Source organism: Papaver somniferum, chromosome 7, assembly GCF_003573695.1.
Source record: "Papaver somniferum cultivar HN1 chromosome 7, ASM357369v1, whole genome shotgun sequence".
Taxonomy (NCBI): domain Eukaryota; kingdom Viridiplantae; phylum Streptophyta; class Magnoliopsida; order Ranunculales; family Papaveraceae; genus Papaver; species Papaver somniferum.
The window spans coordinates 9,659,348-9,683,459 of NC_039364.1; the positions used below are offsets into that span (position 1 = coordinate 9,659,348).

At 36.6% G+C, this 24,112-nt stretch overlaps 2 protein-coding genes across 2 annotated transcripts; one reads left to right on the plus strand and one right to left on the minus strand.

The window, feature by feature from the left end:
* The first annotated feature begins 2,541 nt into the window (after nt 1-2,541).
* Nucleotides 2,542-3,744, plus strand: LOC113294053 (F-box protein At3g07870-like). Its single transcript, XM_026542479.1, has one exon. The coding sequence runs from the start codon at nt 2,542-2,544 to the stop codon at nt 3,742-3,744; it is 1,203 nt and encodes a 400-aa protein (XP_026398264.1).
* Nucleotides 3,745-6,336: 2,592 nt separating this feature from the next.
* LOC113295354 (probable serine/threonine-protein kinase SIS8) lies at nt 6,337-13,336 on the minus strand. Its single transcript, XM_026543693.1, has 14 exons — nt 12,429-13,336; nt 11,451-11,888; nt 10,525-10,628; nt 9,530-10,233; nt 9,076-9,366; nt 8,721-8,761; nt 8,553-8,621; nt 8,352-8,452; nt 8,056-8,134; nt 7,841-7,939; nt 7,599-7,667; nt 7,375-7,424; nt 7,097-7,273; nt 6,337-7,009 (listed from the first exon to the last, which is right to left on the minus strand). Exons 1-14 carry the CDS (start codon nt 12,885-12,887, stop codon nt 6,928-6,930), a joined length of 2,763 nt encoding a protein of 920 aa, XP_026399478.1. The 5' UTR covers nt 12,888-13,336; the 3' UTR covers nt 6,337-6,927.
* Between the last annotated feature and the right edge of the window lie 10,776 nt (nt 13,337-24,112).

Here is a 24,112-nt window from a genome sequence, read left to right on the forward strand (position 1 = left end):
TGTAAAAAAATAACTAAACTTAAATACCTGAAGCAATATCTAACTCTTGCACCAGGGAAAACCTTTGGAACAGATATAAGACACGTGTAAGTAATCTTGACAAAGTCAAAAAAAATTGACCAATCATGTGGGTCCAAGGCGTTAGTGCTAACGGTTGTGGCATTAAATAAACTCTGAAAAAACGGTGGCAGTTTCTTGAATCGGGATTTGCAAGTATGGCAGTTTGTTAAAATTTCCTAAAACTTAAATTTATTTTGGTAATATGTTCAAAGTGTTTACTGATCCTTTAAATTTTCTTCATTCTTTACTATCGCGAACTATGCGTAAGAGAAACTAAAAAAAAAAAAAAAGATGATTGAAGACCGTGGTTATCGCGAACTATGCGTAAGAGAAACTAAAAAAAAAAAAAAGATGTAGACCGTGGTTAGGGACAAAATACGAAATCTTAAAGTGTTCTATCATTCCATGTTGTTAATGTATTCATAATGAGATTTATGGTGTTAACGTAAGAGTGGTAACCTTCTATATCATGTGAACTTCCATATTAATAAAAAGAAACAAAATTCATCCCCAAAGCAGTAAGTCCCGACTTCGTCCCTGTTGGTGTTGTTTCATAATGCGGTGGAAAACAATTCAATACTTTGCAGCTTTCATACCTAATCATTAATAGAAGCTATTGAATCCCCACAATAATATGTACTATGAAGAAGGTACAATGCTATGTTTTGTCGATTACATGTTTTAGAATCAAAAAATAAATTGATAAATTAATAAATTATTAATTAAAATAAAATTTAACATTTCACAAAAGAAAAATTACATTTCTTTGTGATCAAATTGTCTACGTTCGATGTTAGCGCACAGAAATGTAATTCCTTTTTCACAGATTATTAGATATTCTCATACAGAAGAGTGTTGGTTCCCAGCTAGTGACAAAGTACTCGACCAGTTATTTAAAATAATTAGTTTTCGAAAAAATATTAAAAATTTAAAATAATAAATGTTACTATTATTAACAAAAAACTAAAAATAAATACTTATTATTTTATCTATTATTAATAAATTAAGGTACAATCACGATAATTTAATAATGTAATAAAGTTTTCCTGTCCGGACGCTATCATTTTTTTAGGAATTATATTGTATGTCAACAGTTTTATCATTTATTATTCCCTACACTCTGTTTCAGGACATTGTGTGACAAATTGGCTGATAATGATAATAGGGTATCAGATGATGGAAGATTCCAAAATCCACATAAAACGAGATGTGATTTAGTACGCTCTCCAGTAAACTGATACCTCATCAGCTATGAGGGAAGAAAATTTAACCGGAACCGTATCACGTTTATGCCTATCCAAGTCTAGGGCTGCCATAAGAAATTACTTCTTACACGTAGCAAAATACTCTAAAAGTTGTGCATCATGACCAAAAATTAATGACGTGACGCATTTTTTTTCATAAAAGAGGCAAGCCTCGGATGCATTAGTTATATAAACTCTGATTTAAGATCAAGAGTGATTATTGGACTGACTTTGTCTCCAGCTATTACAACAATTCATAATTTTCAGACAGACACTAAAATTCGTACCATTTTACACCATAATCCCAAAAACTAATAATGAAAAGAGATTACTATCATTCCTAGTCGATTCCAAGGTATCGTAACAAGTTTAAATGGTCTTGATTGGAAAAACAGTAACATACCCAAACCATATAACAAATCTACAACCAATAGAGATGTTATGGTCCAAAGATCCGAATAATAGAGATGCATTTTGGTTTAGTTGGAAGGAAAAACTAATCAATTTTGCGTGCATTTTTTGAAAAAAATAAATGAATTCTTGTATAAGCATTGTTGACTTGATGAATTGCTTTGCTCTAATATATATACTTTTTGTACGGAATTTAACAATTATTCATTTATGTTTTCATATGCCTTTAAGGTCTCGTATTTTTTTTTTTCATTAATGTATTTATCGAGATTATTCATTTAGTCTCTTTGCCCAAATCGTGAACGAAAAAATTATATATTTGACGAAGTTATAAGTTCATTGAACATAGATATAACACTAAGAAAATTATTAAATTCAAGCCAACATAAAAAATAAATTAACAAAAATTAGAATCTATTTTTGAGATTCAACGGGTTCCTGATTCGACCGGTCTAGATATTTTTATCAGGTCTTGTTCCAGGTCACCTAAATTATGACCTAGACCTGCATTTCATTTTATCGTGTCCGGTTTCAGAATCCATGGATACCCGAAAGGAATCAGACCCATTGACAGTCGTAGCACAGATGCAGAGGTTTTAGCGTGGGCACTCATTTTTAACGTGGGCGAAGAAAACAAACCATTTTGGCATCTCTCAATCCCAACCCAATCTCACCTAAAACAAAGCTCTCTTTTTTATCTTTTTCATCATTGCCAACTTCACTCTTTTCCTCAACAAACAAAACCCCGGTTTCCCCCTGGTTTTCATCACCATATCTCAAACCCTACCAAGTATTTCTATCACTCTCTCTAAAGATCATACAACATATGGGTTTCATGGATTATTTCAAGTTTCTCCCTGTGGAGATAACATTGGACATTTTGACTCGTCTACAGGCAGAGACAGTCTTGGATTCCAAATCAGTCTGCAAAACCTGGAGAGATCTTATTTCTTATCACCCATCATTCTCCAAGATGCACCTAGATCATCATCTTAATCATGCTGATTCTGATTCTGGTAAGCTGAGTTTTGTTGCTTTGTCTGATAATGAGATTGGGTGTTCAAAATTTTATTTCTTCGAATATAACGAGAATCATGATCAGTCAACAACACAACCCATTGAAAGGATTAGAAGAATTAATTTGAACACTCCATTTAAGCCCTTCCGGAATGTTTTTTCATGTAATGGTTTGATCTGTCTTGATCGCCATCCATTTTTAGGAGCACAACCTCATTGTATTTGTAACCCTATCACCAAAGAATACATTGTGCTTCCAGAAATTAAGACAGGTTATTGTGATCCTCCTTGGAGTGTTGAATTCACTAGTGGATTCGGTTACGTTTCTTCGACAAATGAGTACAAAGTTGTAGGAATCTATAGGTCGGAGCCCAGGCATATGGAAGTCTACATATACACTCTAGGCAGTGGGAATGGCTGGAGAAATGTTGGAAAGTTCAGTTCTCAGTTCAGCTGTACAATTCATTGGGATCAAGGTGCCTTTGTCAATGGTGTTATATATTGGATGTGCAATGAATTAGAAATTATCTTAGTCTTCAATTTGGCTGAGGAAAAGTTCAGTGAAGCTCTTTCACCGCCTCCTTTGCCACCAGACAGTATTTGGCAGAATAATAGAATAGGGGTTTTGAATGGGTTTTTATTTTACGCTATTCATCTAGTTGTTGAAGGAGCCGAATGTTTTGACATATGGTTATTGAAAAAGAAGGATGGTAAACATGGAACCAAAGAGCGAGACCAACATCAGTCATTGGTTTGGAATAAAGAGTTCAGGGTAGACGATGTCGAATTGTTTGGGGTTACCAAGAGTAACGGTGTTTTAATTTACACTAATAACTATCTAAACATTTACGACACAAAAGCTTCAACCTCGAAAAGGATTGTGGATTTTAAAGAACGGTTTTGCGCAGTTATCCCTCACAAGAACACCTTAGTTTCGTTGACAGAATTGGGAGAAAAGGATGTGAAAATAATGGAATGCTTTAAAATTGAGGAAACAGAAAGCCATGATTAGCCTTTCAACCAGCTGCACAAAGATGACATGCCGGATAAACTGGTAATCTTTGTTAAGTTTCATTTTGAATTTGATAACAAGTTTATGTAAACCTAAATGTTGTTGACATTGTTCTAGTGAGTACGATGTCTTTATAGCGTCGTTTCAATCTTGTGGGAGTGGTTCTTAGTTTCTTATTCTAGGTTTAGCTATATTGCTTTGCAAACTCTGCATTTTGTTGCTGACTTGACCTTATCTCATTAAGAGAGTTATGAGAGTATGATGTATGCTTTTGGCTTCTTCGTTTAGTCGAATCAGCAAATTCAGGCACCATTGCTGAAAGTGAGAGCTTACCAAAGTGAGGGAATATATATTTTCATGTAACCTCTTAACTCTATTTGTTAGATACTTATAGGAATCTTTAAAATTTTGTAGATTTTTGCATGGTATTCTAATACTGCAATTACGCATGTTACTGTTGGAATTTCACAGAAAATGCTAGTTAGAATATTAAACTGCGCTAAAATTTCTCTTCCTTCGTCAATAAAACATCACAAGAACTATAGAATCAATTAGACAGAGTTCTCTGTGATGAGTAAAGGTACATAGCAGCTATGTTGTAAAAGGCGCACTAAGCGCAGGCCTAGCGCCTAGCAGAAAAGGCGCCTAAGGCGCCAAATTATGCTTACATATGTTGTTTTCTAAGTCTTGGGCGCTCGCCTGGGGCGCTAGGCTTGGCTCCCCGCCTTGCCTAGCGCCTATTACAACATAGACTAGCAGACTACTAACGAAATTATGAAAAACAATTACATGTGCAGACTATTATAGCAAAGGTGTACCTTACACACTTTATGCCTACTTCCACAGTCGTGTAAATTTTCCACTGGTTTAACTTTGATTGAGCTAGATCCGAATCTACATTGTTTGCCGCTACTAGCTCAGTTGCATTTGCTATCTCTTCCATAAATACTAGTTTAGTTGATCATACCTAGCAAATTAGCATATACGCGAATGACAATGGTACGCATCGCATTTGTGAATATCAACTTTCATGTATCGGTTTGACCTTTAGATGCTGCTTGGATTACATTGCCTGTGTGAATTTAGGTGGTTGAATCTTTGGCAGGGTTTCAAAAACCTTTAGTGCGTACACTTTTGCAAGTATGGCCTTGAGGATTTTCATTACCAGATCTAGGCTTACCATCTCCCTCATGGTCTGTTAACATCCTTCTCGGATGCAAAACCAGTCTTCTTAGGATGAACCTACTTTCAGCTTTCATGTTGAAAATAAGTTTTAGAATGTAGAGAGAAATGTAAGTACCTGTTTGTTGAACTGTTTGAATTTGTTTTTTTCTAGGGAAACTTGCTAGTTTAAACACATGGGTGTATAAGATGGACAAACCAAGGCATGACTGCCAGGGTTCCGCCAAATTGTGCTATAAATAGCACGTCTTTTAAATTGGGGACGCTCCTTTGATAAAATTCTGTTGGCTTTTCTGTCAATGTTCTGCATATTTGTGTCAAAATGCATGGTTGATCTATTCCAAATGCTTTAATCTCTCAGCTGCCAGCTACTACGTAACCAGTGATGTGTGGAAGGAAGGATCAACTTATATGTAGTGGATATTTGAAGGTAAATTCTCTACTGCTGCTGAAGCAAACAAGATAAGGGTAAGGAGTCCTATTTTGCGTTGGCATTTAAAGATTTAGAATCCTTTCCTCATTCAAATATAGCAAGTCATGTCTAGAATATTCAACCAAGGTGTTGTTTTGGATGATGATACAATGCTGACAAGAGGTTTTAGTATGGTTTCTAAGTGCTGCATTTGTGAACAAGCTCAGGACGACATGGCTCACCTGTTGCGGTTTTTCAAGTTTGGAGAAATAATCTGGAAATGGTTGGGTAATGTTTTTGGATTTCTAGATCCAAATTGTTTTTAGGATATTATGAAGTTTGCAAAACAGAAAAGCACAATCATTAAGGAGATTTGGATGACTGCTCGCTGTTTCTCAAAGAAACATCGAGTTCAGGCCTATCAAAGAATGCTTTTGGTCTGATCCTGGCAATGGGTGTGTGCTTTTGTGCTGTGATGGTGCAGCTCTTGGAAACCCTGGTAATGCAAGTTTCTGCGTTGCAGCTAGAGACCATCTGGTGGTTTAGCGGTGGCTACGAATTATATTGCTGAAGTATGTTTGTGGTTTAGGCAATTGAATGTGCCGTCTCTTGGGTGCAGTAAAATCATTATAAATTCTGATTCTAAATCATGTAAGATGGATCAAGCCGTGCATTTTGCTTTTTGAAGTCCAGTATGAGCAGATCTGAATTTTTCTGCTGATTTGTGGGCAAAGAAAAGGTCCAGATTAAGGCTACAGGAGCTGGTGCAGTATTCTGGGAGACTGGATTTTTGTATTCAAGTTGGAATCTGGAAGTGCCTGACAGTCTGTGGTTGTAGATAGTTTCTTTGCTTTTGTTTAGCTTTTTCATGCAACAGTAGGATCCATATAGATAGTGAACGTTGCAAGTCGGTCAGTGTGAACGTTTCTTTGCCAAGTACACTGAATCTAAACATTGAGTACATAAGAAAACAATAAGGGGAAGAAAAATGGAATGGATTGCAGGATTGAGGAGCAATATTTTTGTGCCCACTCTTTTAAGGTTTTTTTCTTCTAGAATAGTCTCTCCTCAGCAGAGATCTCTTTAGACAATGGCAATAACAATAACATCATGTATACAATTGTGAAGCTGGTTCAGCTCCATTTCCAAAACACATAAACAAACAACATTTCATCCTTCTATTTCCTTCTTCTCTCTTTTTGTTGTTCTCTAAACCTACTTCTGTTCTTTTCTTACAAATTTCTTTTTTTTCTTTTTCCTAATTGTAATTGAAAAAAAAAAATTCTCTAACATCTTCTACGCTTAGCGTAGTGTCATCAGAATAGAGCATCTTCTACGTCAACACGGGCAGACCATCCTCGACCTTTTAGTGTTGGCTCCCACTTCGAATGAACCAACACAACCTTTTTCTCAGACTAATTCTGTTTTTTTCTTTTTTGATTTTTTTTTTTCTTTTTTGCTTTTGGCAATGGATTTTGCAGCAAGAGCTTTACTGCCCCCTGTGCTCTTCGAGCCCAGGCAAAATGATAATGTTCTATTAGATACAATGGTGTGTAGTTACCCCCAACACAAATGAGTCTGCTGGGGCATTATGATTTCTCAACAATCAAGCGTTGTTGACGCTTCAGAAGAACCATAAGCTGTGCGAAAGAAGGCCGCAAATTAGGGTCACTGCAGAAGAACAAAAGAATTCGTTCAGCCGGGGATTATAAATTTGAGCAAGTTAGACAAAGGGAGGGACGAGGAGAATGCGCATACTTTTGCCAACAATCACATATAATCTTTGCAACTGCAGGGTCAACCTCTTTGGGTATCTCAAGGCGTCTGTTCTGGAATCCTACAGCTCCGACTACTTGCATTGGGTTCATCCCACTCCATGGCATACGCAGCGTAGTTAATTCCCACAATATCACACCAAAACTGTACACATCACACCTGCAAGTAGAAAGAGACATGTTAGGACTGAAATATTATCATGAAGTAACCTCTTCCGCAATTGAATGGTTATCAAATGGAATTCAACTGTATTTCCTTACTTTTCGTTGGATGGTTCGTTTCGTAAAACTTCTGGTGCCATCCACTCAGGCTGCAGTTCATCAACAACAAACATGAATAATCATACATGACTCTGTAGTCTTACGACTGTAACTAAATGGAAAATAAGGAAGCATAATGAACTATAACGAAAGCAAATACACGGAAATAGAGGAGATAGCTCAGATAAGATCCTGAGCGAGTTTTGCAATTCTTAGAGGATTACCGTTCCAGCAGTGGATTTTGAAGACAGATACGTGTGATGCTTCAAACGAGATAAACCAAAATCAGCAACCTGCGCAGACATGCCAGAAGAGTAAGTACTTCTCAAATTGCAGGATCACTTGCAAATTTTCCCACAGAAAAAACCCTAAAAAAACAAATGTGTTTTCTAAACCCAAATATATGTCTTGTACAACAGTTTAACTTTAATCTCATAGTTTTCGAGGCAAATATGAGAAATCTAACCTTGACAACCCAGTTTTTATCAACTAGGAGATTCGGGGATTTCAAATCACGATGCACTATTGTAGGATGGCTTGTGTGTAAGTAATTCATTCCTTTAGCCTGTGAACAACCAATAGCACACCAGAACAACATGAGGGAAACAAGAAATTAGAATTTACGGGGTTGACCAAATAATTCCACTTTCTCTTATCAAAAGAATAATCTTAGTATCATACCACATCCAAAGCCATTCTCAGCCGTCGTTTTTCATCAAGGTGAATGTTGGGACGATGCAATAACCTATACAAACTTCCCCTGGAAATAACAAAAGGATTGATAAAGATACATGTATGCATCCAGAAAACTGGTTTGCAAATTTCAAAGCAATATTTGAGTGTTTCTAAGTAGTAACTATGTAGTCAACAAATTCAAATAAGCAGTATAACCATAAGAACAACAGTCACATGAGAGATATAGAAAGAAAATCTGAGGAGAAATATGTTGGCGTAGAAACTGAGAAAGCCCAACAAACCTTGGAAGAAATTCTGTTAGGATCGACAGATTAGGAGGGCGTGTCACTGCTCCCATGAAAAGAACAACATTTGGATGCCTCAGCCTGAGCATTATTCTCACCTGCAGAAAGCCACAAATTAATACGATACTGAACCTGATATTTTCATTAAAAGACTAGTAACATCGCAAATGCTCATCTAAAAGTTGGTGCGACTCTTACTTCACATCTGAATTGCTCCAGTGCATCACCACATAGATCTTGGTCCAAGAATTTCTTCACAGCAACCTCCTGTCATGCAGTAGAGATACTATCATGTTAAAGACAGCCAGGAAGCAAACTTGTATAAACCACAAAGTATACAAATTGACCACAACTAGTATAACTTACAGTGCCGTTCCAATCTGCGTGATATACCTCTCCATAAGAACCTGCAACGTATAAAACATATAGACTTTATATCCCAGTGTTCAAAATGTGATGTGGCATTGGAGGATAGTGCAGAGCCCATCCAAAGTGAGATGCTATCAATAAAATGAAAATCATTCTCACTAACCAGTTCGCTGTTCTTAGTAGTAAGATGAACCCATAAACATAAGTCGTGGGGTGGTGGAAGGTACAAGAAACAAGTAACGATAATACCCATTGCATTACATGATATGATAGAATTGAGAATCAACATGAGGATAGCATGCTCAAGCAAAGAAAAACAAACTTCAAGAGAATAAGTCACTTTGATGCTTACCTAAACCAATTCTCTCACCCGTCTGAATATCTTCCCATGGGATCTCCCATTCTGCAACTTCATCCATCACTGGACTGTTCCACTCATTCTGACTGCTGACTGCCATATGCAAGTCATGACTTTCTGTTTCCGTATGTCTCAGCATAGCTCCTGCATTACACTTTTGACAATCTTGTGAAGATATGGTTTCTACTGTTTCCATTGTCTTCACAATCCTTCCTGCATTTCCATGACAACATTGGGCACCACCGACATGATGGTCACCATCCTTCTGATTTTGGCATGAATCACCTGCATATAACATCGAATGCTCATGAACTAGTCCTTCATTTAAAGGACCTCTTAAAAAAGGATCACCACCCACATTAAAAAAAATCAGATTCAACTGCCTCAACGAGCCCATTGTCAACCGGCACAAGTCTCTCATATTTAGTAACAAAAGGGAAACAAGCACCTTGATTGTCAGTGTCTGTGACACCAGCATAACGAGGTTCGGAGCTTCGAAAACCAGAGTTATCGGTAAACGGAGAATATGAATGTACTGCTCCATCCTCTTTTTGCCTTCCAGACCTATCCTTGGTATCCATTGCTTCTCCTTCAGTGAAAGGGGTGTGAGCATGGACTTTCTGCTTTTCAGATTCTCCAAGAGGAGCTATATCAGAAAACAAATCTGGCGGGGGTGACGCACCACTCTCTAACAAAACAGCATGTAATTTCTGTGCAAACTCTGGATTTTGTGCTGCACTTATGACATACTTGGAAACATCCTTGACTTTCATTTTCTGGGCAGATGAAGCTTTCCCTTTGGTTCCTGATACACCTTCACGTGGTTTACGTAATGAAGGAAGAAGCTTCCCGAACTCATGCTCAAACACTTCAGTTTGTTGCTTCTGTACAGGACTCACATCCTTCCCTATAAAGTGGCTGCCAACACCTGATGCCTCGTTTGACTCTGAACCACCAACTTCTGGAGCACCAAGTATTCCACTTTTGCCTTCAGAATGCAAGTCGATCATGTCAAGCGCCAGAAAAGAATCTCTGGCAGTTTCTACAGCAGTCACATGGCTTATTGCATCTGCTCGGGAATCTTCAAGATTGCTTGGTAACTCAGCAGGAATAAGTGCACCCGGAGCTCCCATTAGATCGATTATGTATTCACTGCATCATTCAACGATGAAATATCAAAGCTAAACAACATCAAACACTCATCTTAGTCGCATATACATTCAGTACAAATGATAATCTGAAATCAGGAATCTCAAGTCTTTGATAAGATAGAACGAGCGCTTTAAAGTATGCTTGCAGATGTATAACCATTTCTAAGTGGGAGTTATACTTGCGAATTCTAACACACAAGACCGGTCATAAACCACTTAGCTTGTCCCAATTTTTTCAATGTCAAGCTATCGCATTAATACTACTAAAATGTAAAAAGGATGAAGCAATTACCATCCATAACCAATTTTAATCAAATTCACAGCTCCTTCATCTGTACCAGTGTAATAGCTCCCTTTCACCAATCTACATGGAAGATTAATCCGATCTGCTAGTACCTAGCAACGTGGATACAAGATGTATTAACAACTCAAGTTGCTGAAAGATCACTACCAAAATTACAAACAGATGAAAATACTGAAGTACTAGAAATTAATGAAAACACCAAGAATAAGTAGGCTTTTCAGATTCCAAAGCCTTGAGACCTATAATGGATAAATAAGTGATTAATTATGACGAAAAACTAAATGGGGTTAATGGTGTACAAAGGGCGACATAATATCCAGACTCCTCTCTCACTTTTAAGTCAAGTTGTGAACTAATGGTGCATCAAAAGGGGTACATACAGCCAAGTCATATTCATTAGCTATGTTTCTGTTACAGTACCAATGTTTTATGACCTTGTGCTTTGTGACAAGCTTGAATTGGTAAATGCAAATAGTCTTTCTTCATGTCTGAGTTGGAACAGGACCCAGGTCATATTATAAGAAATGATGAAGCATTATAGACAATAAATCATATTTATGTCTACCAGCAGACAGGTCCAAAAATACCATCACAAGTTGTAAAATGTGGGGAGCATGGGGTCATACTTAATAACACCAACTAAAGCTATTCAGTTCATAACCATGTCAAGTTTGCAATCCATGAAAAAAACTTACTTAGACGAGAAAAGGAAAAATGGTAATGTACAATAACCATATGAGTAGGCCGAATTTCATTATTGCATTTAGAAGTTGCAACTATTATTATATCAACTAATAAAACCACTAATAAGTAATTGCTCTAAATTGCGGCCCAATGGTACAGGAAGGTGAAAACAGAACAAGAAAAAAAGCGTAAACTCAAATATAGTAAATAAAAAGGCTCGAGATAGAAACCTTAAAAAGCAAAGCCCTGTGGCGCGAAAGTCCAATATCGAAGCAACCAAGAGGAAGGACTATGGTGTTCAGAGTTCTCCGTAACTCGTAACTTCTATCAATCCACCTTCGCATCATTTCATCAGCATCAGCAACTGGGCCGCCCATGGTTTCCACAACTAAATCAGCAATCTTCTGTACCAAACCACTTGCAGTCGGATCAGACTCCGAAGTTTGGCACTCCATAGACAAAGAAAATGCTCTTCTCTCTAGCTGTTGTAGTGCAGGATCAACAGAGCGGTCAACTAAAATCACTCCATAATCGATGTTATCCGAAGTAGACACAGCCTGAAGATCCACCAACAACGGCATTTTTCCTTGTGTACTTGAAAATGAGGTTCCATACACATCATAAAATCCGTCCACAACTTTCTCATCGTAATTTACAACATTATAGTTCTGCACCATAAAATTTACTAAAATTAGACATATCCAAAACACTTTTTCAACAACAATCTTAGTTAGCTCCTCACGTTCTATGAAATGCAAACGCTATAGTATCATCCTAACGTTAACATTTCAATATTTCAATTTAACTCTACAACACAATGAACAAATCTATGCTACAAAATGATCATACCATCATATACATCTTTTGCCCATTTTTAACCGAAAATTCATTACATTGCATCTATTGAAATCCAGGTAACCATTTCATTCCTTTCCCACATACCCCAATTTCAATTGATGATTAAAAACTCAAATACCATCAATTCTCAAGCCGGGTAAGTTTCTAAAACACCCCGACCGACAATGTTTTGACTCAAAATTACAATCTTCATCTAATTTCACTAAAATTTTCAAGCAATTCAACTCCACAACTCAAACAATTCAATTTTCCAAAAATTAATTCAAACCCTAATCACAATTACAGCCCATTCGAACAAAAATCCCCAATTGAACAAAAATGAAAGAGAATTAGAGAAAATTAGAACTAACCCAGTAACGAAGAGAAAGGATATCAACAGGAGTTTCCAGCACAGGAACATTAGAACTAACCCCACGAGGAAGAACCCCAAGACTAATCCTTTGAGCAGCTTTAATCTGATGATCTAATTCAATATCCTCTCCACCACCACCACCGCCTCTAAACTTACCATCTGGATCCGATGCACTAATAGCTAATGCTAATTGCACCTGAAATTCTTCCTCAAAGAAATTGAAATCAACTGTATTATTAGTATTATTCCCCAAATTCACATCATTTCTTGTGGTGGGTAATGTCGAATTCGTTGATGACACTGATGATGGTGTAGATGTCGATGAACTCGTCCCACCGTCAGCAGCACCACTACTACTAGTATGATTATTCTGACCCAATCGATTTTGATGATCAGTACTATTATTATTATTATTCCCAATATGAAGTTTACGAAGAAGATGTTTCATTTTCGACATCAAAGATCAAATTTTTACCCCCAAAGATGGAACTTTTATGGGTTTCTCTAATTTTGAAGATGGAGAAGGAGAAAGGGGTGTGGGAGAATCTAGGGTTTGTGAAAAACAACTTGGTGAAGAAGCTAAAAATCAAACCCAAGTGGGGATTTGTTGTTTTTTTTGGGTTTGGGGGAATTTTTGATAAACCTCTTTCTTCTGATTAACTTTGTAGAGAGAAAGTTAAAAAGATAGAATAATAATAAGAAGAAGAAATTAATTTATTACTTTAATAAATGATATGTGATATTACTTAATTGAAATAAATGGAGGGAGTCAAGGGGGAATTTTGTGTTGTGGGAAAAGAAAAGGGTATGGTGAAAGAAGGAATACAGGGAAGGTGCAATTGGGGAGAAAATGGCAAGAAAAGGACGAAATGGAGGAGATGAGACGAGAAATGGAAGAGTATTTTTTTGTTTGTTTATGGAGTTCAAGTTGCATCAAAGTTATATTGTCTTTATTCACTTGCTAGTGTGCTGTGCCTAATTAGTATCCCATTGCATATGTGTGTCAGTTTTAGCAGAGGGAGGAGTACTAATGCAGATATCCAGTGGTTATGATATTCTTATGCTTATCTAATTTGAAGTGTTGAATCTGAAATTTGTTGCCTAAACTCAATATTCATGTTGCAAATCAAGCAAATGGTTGAAGTGAAAGTTGAATCAAATTCTGCCCGTCCAATTGTTTGATGCAAAAATCTAAGACGTCCAATAAGGAAATTCTTGATTATCTAATAGTCCATGTTTTCCCCGAAAAGTATCGAGTTAAATATATTTAATTCAATTGTCTCCAATACAATATGACGTGGATAAAAAGTTCTTATTTTTAAAAGATAAAATATATTGCCCAAAAAAAGCCTATGTTAACCTTTTGGATTAACATTGATAGTAGAAGTTACAGAGTTGTTATTATTGAAATTACATATATCATAAGTTTTGACAGTGTCAAAAGCAATTGCAGGAAATTAAAAAACTAGGTGCCTGACTATTCCAAGAAGCTGCAACTTGATTTTTTTTCTTCCCTGTTTTGCCAACAAGGCTGCTACCTTGTTTGCTCTTCTATCTACATACTGAAAACCTAGAAAAGAAAGCGGTTGTGCTACTAAAACTTTAACTTCCTCCAAAATAGCGATGCATTGCCAATTGATTGATGATTCCTCGCCCTGTAAATACCAAATTGTAGCTTCATTGTCCCCTTCTATCACCATATTTTGAACATTGTATGTGTTGGCCCATTTAGTAGCTTGTAGCAAAGCTACAACTTCTGCTTCTTCAGTTGAGCAGGTCCTGCATCTTCCCATTTCAGTTGATTGAAAAGTGCCTCTCCAATTTCGAAAGATAAAGCCAAAACCAGCATCAGTAATTTCAAATAACCAGGATGCATCACAGATTATTTTATATGTGTTTGTGATAGCTAATTCCCAAATAATTTTTTTTCTTGCAGTCTGTCATTGTCATCATGGCTAAGTTATCAGGGTGCTAGTAAGCATAATGTCCAGGAATATCTAAGGCCAGTTGTTCCGATGACCTAGCTTTATTTTCAAAAACTCTAAGGCACCTTTCTTTCCATATGAACCAACATTTGGTAGCTGCAAGTGCCATAGAAACTGTGTTGGGATCTCCTGTTCTTCATTCATTGTATTTATCTAAGAAAGTCTTAGCTGAAGTATTAGAGGTAGAGTGTACTCCCTGTATAGGCATAGGATGTAAATTCCAGACAGCATTAGCATAGTCACAATCAAAGAATAAGTGATAAACAGATTTCACAGCATTTTGGCAGAAAGAACATTTGTTGTCCACATCCATAACTGAACCCAGCTTCTGATTAGTTGGTAGTGCATCTTGTAGGCACTTCCAGATGAACAGTTTTATTCGATGTGAAGTTTCGATGCTCCGTAAACCTCTACAAAACTTTTTGGAAGAGTTTGAGATTCGATTGGAGGGATTTAAGAGTTTAGAGTATATTGACTTGACAGAGGATTATCCATTTTTTGTCAGAGTCCATCTCAGTTTATCTGTCTTCAGAATTCCTTCTTTTGTTGTGTAGAGTTTGATGTTCATAATTTCCTGCACTATAGAGTTATCGAAAATAGATTGTAATGTTTCCATGTTCCACTTTTTAGTGTCTGACTCTGAGTTGATTAATTCAGACAAAAGTGTTATATTAGTGTTACTTCTAGTGACACAGTTAGCTAAGATCTCCTTCCTAGATGGAAGCCATCTATCCTACCATATGTTTATAGAGGTTCCATCGCCCACCTCCCAGATGTTGTATTCCTTAATGGGTTCAATACCTTGTAGGATACACTTCCATATCCAAGAGGCCTTAGATTTTTTTCCTTAGAGTGTAAATCTCCTGATTGTTTGAAATATTTTCCTTTTAATATATTTTTCCACGGGTCATCTGGTCGACTAACTAATATCCACGCTAGCCTACTAATCATTGCCTGATTTACCTTGTTTGCTTCTTTAAATCCTAGTCCTCCTTGTTCTATTGGATTGCATAAGAAGTCAACAAATTTTTACGTATATTCCTTTGGCATTTGTGTACTTACCCCACCAGAAATCCCTCTGAATATCATTTATTCTTTTAGTAAATTTTTTAGGCAGAAAAAACAACCCATGTTGAAAATGGGTATACTTGAAAGAATTGATTTGTTCAACACAATTTTACGTGGATAGAAAGTTGGAACTTGTATATTGACATCCATAAAAATTAGTTTTAGGGTCGAATAGTGATTATTCGATAAAGTCAAATTACTTTTACCTTTATTTATTTATTTATTTTTTGAAGCATAAAAAACCAAATTATTTAGCTACTTTCGAGAAATAATTTTTTATTATTTTTCTTGATGAAATGGTACTCCGTTTTCGGTGTACTTATTATGAGGGGTTCATTCACATGGTAATTTTCACAATACTTCACCATTTAGTTACTGATTTTGCAGTAAAACCTTAACAAAAATTCATTTGAAGTTAAATTTTTATTGATGTGTCACTTTTACAGATCTCTACATTCTTACCATAAGGAGTGCATTTCGACATGTTAAACCTTGCTAATTTTAATTTCAACTGTTAAATTTCAATGAGTAATTTTATACGTAATACATGGCAATGTAATGTGTCTTGAATGGTGCTCATTTTATATATGAATGTAACGTTTTATAAAAGGAACATATTATCAAAACATTATCTCTAATTGCGTTGTCATTTGGATTCTATGAAAAATTGGTGCGGAAATTATGAGATGGTGTAAGAATTACCATCTAAACGGATACTCTTCTGTACTTATCATTAAAAAAATTTAATACATTTTCTAATTTGTAAAATTATTATCATTATACGCAATCTTGTCATATCTACTTCTTTCCTGCAGGTTATAAAGGAACCCATATTTGGGGATACGTCCATAAATTTTGGTATACTAATAGTTACATGGTGTTCAATTTTCGTTAATGGTTTTTTTAATGAAATTTTAATACTTCCCTTTACCCTAATAAAAACTAAAAAAACCTAAATCAATTTAAGTTGGTGTTCCTCCTCCTCCTTTATCCAATTCATTGTCAATTAGTCTTGAGGACCCCAAAGAAAAAGAAAAATCTTCGTCCACTAATTTTCATAGTGTTGTGCTTGAATTATTTAGATTTTAAATAAAAAGTAGGTTAAACTGAAGAGGAGGAGGAGGAGGCGAGGGGGGAGGAGGAGGAGAAAAATCTTCGTCCACTAATTTTCATAGTGTTGTGATTGAATTATTTAGCTTTTAAATAAAAAGTAGGTCAAATCGAAGAGTTACGAAGTAACTGTCGATACTGGCATGTTAGATAACATGCCGACTATGCATGTTAGGAATCGGCATAGTCGATTCTACCAATGCCAATTGTCGGTTATTTTTGGCGACATTGCTTAAAAATTTAATTGCAATGTCAACTGTATAGTTTTCAAAATTGCATTTGTCTGTTCCGAAATTGACCACAATTGACATTGTCGAGTAACACTTTTCAATGCCGACTGTGATCTTTACCCATGCCGACTCTTCGACAATGTCGATTATACCTGGATATTGAGTGAATACTAAATCAGTATTTCCTTCATCATAGAACAATGCCGATTATGGTCTGTAATTTCACGAATCAAACATACAAAATCACATAAATCAACAGAAGACTTAGGGTTTAATTTATGGTCTAATTTTCGGTCTTTCAATGGATGAAAGTTTGACTCTCCACAAAAAGTTGCAATTTAGAGTCATTTAAATCAGTGTAATCACCATCTTCTTGGTAAGACGAGGATTCCCCAACATCAAATTCCTCACTGCAATCTCTCATATCACTCAAATCTTCCACTCATTCTTCAATTCTTTTTCTTATATACTCTCGGTACTAAAACTTAAAAAGATTAATCTTAACACACTAATCTATTAACACGAATTTAGTGTTACTTTATCAAGGGTAATTTAGTCATTATCAAATCTATTTAGGTAAGGGTTCTTTAAATTACTTCATAATGCTTTCCTTTTCTTTTGTTTTTTTAAGAATCCTATTGTTGGGGCTTGAAAAGTCATGGTCTTTTGGGGGCTGTCAAGGGATGCCAAATAGTAATTGGGACACCCCCATCAAATATTTATATAAATGACTAATATGACCCCTCACTGATTTTACATAATAAACTTGATTAATGTTACTAATTAATCATGATTATCTAATTAATCAACACTAATTCATTTCCTTAAGTTAAGTGTTGAAGTTGAAAATCAAAACAAAAAAAAAAACAGAGGGAAGAAGAAGAAGAAGAAGAGGGAAAAACAATTGGAGAAAAAAATGAAAATCAGTGATTCAAGCAAAAATTTTGATGTAGGTAAACCCTCATCTTCAAAATACGATAACATATTAATACCCATCAACAACGATCAGTTCTTTGCTGATTTTTCACAAAATCATAAAATTTCTTCTCAAACTCAAAATAACCCTTATGAACTCTACTATGATTTCGAAGGACCAACCCAAGAAGAAGAAGAAATCGAAGAAACAATTTCTCAAGATTACCAGGTATACCTCTATTCTAACTCCTATTTCAGTTTTGAAGCTCAGAGTTTCGATTTTTTTCCTTCCTAAAATCGTAGATTTCCAGTCGCCAGGTACAATCACGACTGGGAAACCATGAACTCCTGGCCGTTATTGAGTTATACGGCTCACAGTTCATGAACTCCCAGCCGTTACTAAACCTTACGGATGAAACGATGTAAAATTCCTAGCCGTAACTAGTCAATTACGACCTGGTATTTTCTACTTGCATGGGAAGTATTTAATGCTGTCGGCGGCGGTTAGGTTTCCATTCCGAAAATATTAAATGCTATTTAATGCTGGCAGTGCCGGTTGGGTTACCCAGCCGTAACCAGTTTTATGGCTCGTTTTTTAGGACGTAAGCTGACTCCTCCAGTTACAGGAAACTATACGTCTTGGTATTCCTGGCCTAAATGGTTTACGGTTAGGAATAATACTTTTCGACCCAGCCGTGTACACTTTGACGGCTGGAATATCACTTGTCGACCTAGCCGTGTACACTTTGACGGCTGGAATATCACTCTTGAACCCATCCGTTTCTCTGTGTTTAAATTTCTTTTGTGAATAATTATGTGACATATGTCATTTTATTATAGATTGTACCGTACATTCCGGTGGAAGATCAAGAGGTGGTTATGGAAGATCAACCCCCACCTGTGCAAGTTTCCGAGGACACAAGTGCTCACTATGCAAACAACTATGAGTGGAAGATAAGAAAAATGAAAATTTGTGGACTCGATCACAAGGGTTGAAAAAGATGTGCATCATAATCCAGAATAAACAAGTTACAGACAAGAGCTTTCAAATGGTTTGCGAGTGTAGTGGAAAGTATGAGAGCCACTAGAAAAAGGGTAGTGAGTATAAACCAAAAACTGCGAGGAAGAAGGGAGTATATAATACGAAGAAGACCGGATGCCCTTTTAAGCTTAAATTTAAATTTAACGACGACAACAAAATGTGGTATATGGAAAAAGTCGTCTAGGATTATCATAATCATCCTATTCCGGAAAGTTTGATCAACCATCCTTATTCGGCAAGGCTTAACCCTTTACAAAAGGATTTAGTATGTGTGTTGAGTAAAAAAACGCACAAGACCTATTGATATTCTTAGTGGCGTCAAGGTGTTAAATCCCCAAAACTCATCCTCATTGGCAACTATCTATAACGAAAGAGAAAAATTTAGAAAAGAGTCATGGGAAGAGAGAGTGGTTATGCAACAATTATTGTTTTTGTTTGAAGAGGAAAAGTACTCTACCGCGTATGAAAGGAATGAAGAAAACGAAGTGGAATATCTTTTCGTCGTGAATCTGAAATGTGTACAATTGTCAAGATGCTTTCATCAAATTCTATTTATGGATTGCACGTATAAAATGAACAAGTACAACATGCCGATATTGAACTTTGTTGGGAAAATATCTACCAAGTCGACATTTACCGTTGTGTTTTGTTTCTTGAAAGACGAGTCGAAGGAAAGTTATTTGTGGGCATTGCAAAAGGTCAAGTTATTGTATCAAGAAGGTTATACTCCTACGGTTTTTATTACGGATAAGGAGCAAGCATTGATGTGGGCCATACCACGTGCTTTCCCCTATGCGCGTCATCATCTTTGCACGTTTCATATATGGAACAATGTGCAAACTAATTGCAAGAGGGTTATATGGCCAGCAAAGAAGACCGAAATGGAGAGGATCAAAAATATACCATTGGAGATACAACAAGAAGAGAAAGAAAAGTTTGAGATGAATAACAAGATAGCCGAGGTGCTTTGGGAGGATTTTCAAAGTGATTGGGAACAACTAATATGGTCGCTCACGGAACCATTATATTTACAAATGGAGCGTTTTTTAATGGAAAAATGGTCAACCTACTCGGATGTTATAACATATTTGAAGAACGAGTTATTGGATCCCCACAAAGAAAAGTTTGTTAGTATATGGGTAAACCGTTATAGAAATTATGACAATCAAGCCACAAGCACGGTGGAGTCGGCTCACTATCGGTTCAAGACTAAGTTAAATAGTTGTGATGGTGGATTTGTTGTTATTTTTGAATCTATGGTTGAGTATTTCAAGCGTAATATTGATAGAATTAAAGGGTCTTTTTAAAATAGCCGATCTAGACTTGTTATCAACTACCGGGATAGCCCTTGGCTCCGGGGAATAAGTTTATATTTTTCTCAATGGGTAATTCTAAAAATGATAACGGAAGTGGAGGCTTGGGAGGAACACAATTTTCCACCGGTAATGATATGTAATTGTCCAATTAAGTCGGCTTTCGGGCTCCCATGTAGGCATTTAATAGAAAATTATCTCACAAGGATGATTTCGATTGAAGATATAGATCCATTTTGGCAACAACTAACATTTAAAGATCCATCACCAAATCAAGGTCTTGGGGAAGTGTTTTGCGACACGAAGGTACACAAGGAACTTTTTGATAAGTATGCTTCTTTACTACCGGCGCAAAGACGACTTTGGTTGTATGAATTGCGGATATTCAACCGTCCAGAGACTAGACAAGATATTTTAGAACCTCAGAAGGGGCAGGGAAAGGGTAGGCCTTCGAACAAAACATTAAAGAAACAAGAAAGGGCAGAAGCTAAGAGAAAGGTTCAAGAAGGTCCACAATTGACTCCTTCAATGTGAAGAGATCCTTGTGCTTATGAGAAGTTGAACGAATTGTACACACTTAAAAGAAAGGAAATGGAAAAAGGCAGACCAAGCGGAGCTAGTGAAATGAAGGGAAAACACCGCAAGAAGAATGTGGTTGTTGCATCAAGTTCAAAAAGAAAAGTTGATAGTGGAGTCAAAATTAAAGACCCGGTTGTTCCATCCCAACAAGGTTCAACAACCAAAGAAGCTAGTAATGTCCAAAAAAAGGTTGGTGGTGCGGTTGGTATTAAGAAATTAGCGAGAATCCGAGGTAATGATGTCAAAGGAAAAGCATCAATGGTCGAACCATCGCTAATCACCCCACAAAGAGTTGTTAGTAACCTCGATGGTGATAAAGAGACGGTCTTCTTGGATGTAGGTCTGATGAAATCACCCCTATATATGAGGAAGGTAATTATATCCGACCTACTTACACGATATACAAAAATTACATGCACTTTTTACCACATTTTACTCATAACTACGTCAGGTCCACCGACGATGTTGACGGCGACGGAAATTGTGGTTACCATGTGTTCGTAGATCAACTTGGACCTTTTGAGTAGGCAAAAGTTTGGGGTGACGACCAAATTACTTATGTTAGGCAAAAGTGTTTGCTTGAACTACGTGGTTTTCCCGATTGCTACAAGCCAGTGATGAAATTCGAAAGAAATGACACGGAGGCGATGCTAAACGAGGAGTTCAAAGCATTTGAACGGCGTTTAATGGGCAACAACTGTTTGACAAGTGAATATTGGATGAGAATGCCAATATGTCGCCATCTACTCGCCAACGCATTCCATTGTGTTATTCATTCCATCTCATATGCAGATAGTGTTACATACGCACCAACAAGACGTGTTTTTACCGAAAAAGAATTTCCGAAGATAGTCATCATGGGGTTCGTGAGCATGAACCATTATATCGGCCTCCAATTGAAAGATGGATGCCCATTACCTTCATTAAGGAAGGTAGATGGATGTGACGGTGAAATATCAGTGACTTGGTGTCATAGGTTCGAGGAAAGATTTCAATTTTGGGATGCATTACAGTTATCGAGGGGTAGCCCGTTGTGTGTACTAATGAGTTCCGATGAGGATGAGTATGAGTAAATGTGGTGTAAAGGTATATGATAACAATGTTTTTTGTGGGGTGGTGATTAAAACGATAATATGATAACAATGTGGTGAACCTATGTATTTTGAATCACTCATTATATATGAAGAATCTAGTTTTACTCTTATTATTTGTTTGTAATGATAATATGATAAAGTTATGAGGTTACTTAGAGGTATTTACGACCAGGTCATACGCTGACACGACCTAGCCGTAATAACCCAAGTGAGCAATTCGCATAATCACGGCTGGGAAACCTAACCGAACATTCGGTAATGGCTAGGAATTCAACCCGTATTTCTGGGTAATGTAAAACTTACGGCTGGTAATCCTGGCCGTAACTCTTCTTGTAATCCCAGTTTCAGATTTTACTAAGTTACGGCTGAGACACCAAACCGTAAACCCGATTTCGGGTATGTTTTCTGCCCATAATTCTCGGTACAGGGAGTTCAACGGCTGGTAATCCTGGACGTAACTTAAGAATCTCATAAATTAAAAATCAAAACACTATTATCCATTCATTCAAGGTTAATGAAAAGTAACTCTGAAAAGTAAATCACCCAAATCCATAACCTTAAACATGCTAAAAGTATGCATAAACATAAGCTGGAATGACTTAAACAAGTAAATTATCTACAATCATCCACTACGACCAACAATCGAAGGAACATCCTCAGAAGATGATGAAGAACTGTCGGGAGTTTGGGAAAGACTAATCCAATCATCAATTACTTCGTCAGTATATAGATCATCCCTCATTAGATTATATAACTCCAGAAGCCTGAGAATCAGTTTTCTTTGTTCCTCGCAATCCAAATATAAAACCTCCTCAATGTTACGCCTCAGTGCCCTGCCAATCCACTTAGCTCTCTTGACCTATTTTCACATCATTCAATTAATAGTGGTACATAATTTGAGAAACGTATACCAAAAAAAGAATCATATATTTAGGCTACGTACCATCATCGTAGCAATATCACACATTGGTAGTTCCTGGGGTTCTTTCTCCTTCCCAGGGTTCTTAATAATGATAAAACACATATCAGAAGATAGGATTACGGATTGGAAATAACAGATAACCCATCCGTTAGAAACAATATCGTCCGGGAAAAGTGAGACAACCTAACCGTAAACATAGTCTCGGCTTAGAAATATGCGATCAACCAAACCGTAAACAAAGTATCGGCTAGAAAATACAAATAACGGTTAGGAATATTTATTTACAGTTAGGAAACTACCAGCCGAAACATCCATCACTCAATTTTACTCTGCAAGCACAGGACAACTTACGACTGGGAAAGTCCCATCCGTAATAGTATTACACGGTTGGGTTCTCAAAATATTCCTAACCGCGTGAGACAATAACGGCTGGGAGTTATTGATGTCCCAACCGTTAAGTGTACATTACGGCCAAGACGATATGATATCTCGGCCGTAAACGCTTCAGAAAATCATTTTTTAAAACCCTAAAACGATGATCGAACCTATTTTTCAATCTAATGGTGAAATAACTGGTGGGTTTCTCGATTCTTACCTAGTATGAGCCATTTGTGGATGATTCGCAGGTGTTTGAACAGATTGGAGAGATAGGTTCACTACAGGAGGATTTGCAGGTGTTTGGAGAGATTGGTTCACCACAGGAGGATTTGCAGGTGTTTGGAGAGATTCGTTCACCACATGAGGATTTGCATGTGTTTGGAGAGATTGGTTCACCACATCTCCATGAAAAGGAACATCAATAACTTTCCCTGATTCAGAATCAGGATTCAACCGGCCGGATCTTGTCACTCTTGATCTTGCTACCATTTTAAATTAATTATTTATAAAGGGTAAATCTGACTTTTTAATTCCCCTTATCTATAATTTACCTACCCAAAGCAAATAAGCCTCCAAAATGGTCAATCCTTTAAGCCCAAACAGTAGAGTTCTTTTTTAATATATTTCCGAATTTGTTAGAATATCCCCAAATATGAGTTTTTTTAAAGACGAAATACGGGATTTTTAACTTAAGATATTCAAAAATTCTACCTTTATAACTTTGACGTAGAGAGAGAAGATCACATTTTTTTTCTTTTCTCTATATCTTAGCATAACTTGATCGCACCGACTGAAGTGCAGTCCAAGGTGGTTTCTTAAGGGTTAAGATTATGAGAAATGTCCTTGCTGACTGCATGTACTATCTAGCATTCTCGTTAAGTTGACTACAATGTCTTTTCTCTATTGTTTTCTCTCAATGTCAACCAGTTAACATGTGTTAATCCATTTCAACTACATTGAAAAGCCGCTGAAATTTTCAACGCCATAATAAAAAAAAATGCACTACAAATTGGTAGGCCATGTAAAATTATATAGTACTTGGATGG

Bases quoted from the DNA above. Each gene is read 5' to 3' on its own strand.
- LOC113295354 (XM_026543693.1), bottom strand. From the start codon at position 12,887: ATGTCGAAAATGAAACATCTTCTTCGTAAACTTCATATTGGGAATAAT. The intron at 11,889-12,428 runs GTTAGTTCTAAT...TTTATGGTGCAG, and splicing joins TCCTTTCTCTTCGTTACTGG to AACTATAATGTTGTAAATTA. The intron at 7,668-7,840 runs GTTAGATTTCTC...ATGTCTGCGCAG, and splicing joins ATAAAAACTGGGTTGTCAAG to GTTGCTGATTTTGGTTTATC.
- LOC113294053 (XM_026542479.1), top strand. From the start codon at position 2,542: ATGGGTTTCATGGATTATTTCAAGTTTCTCCCTGTGGAGATAACATTG.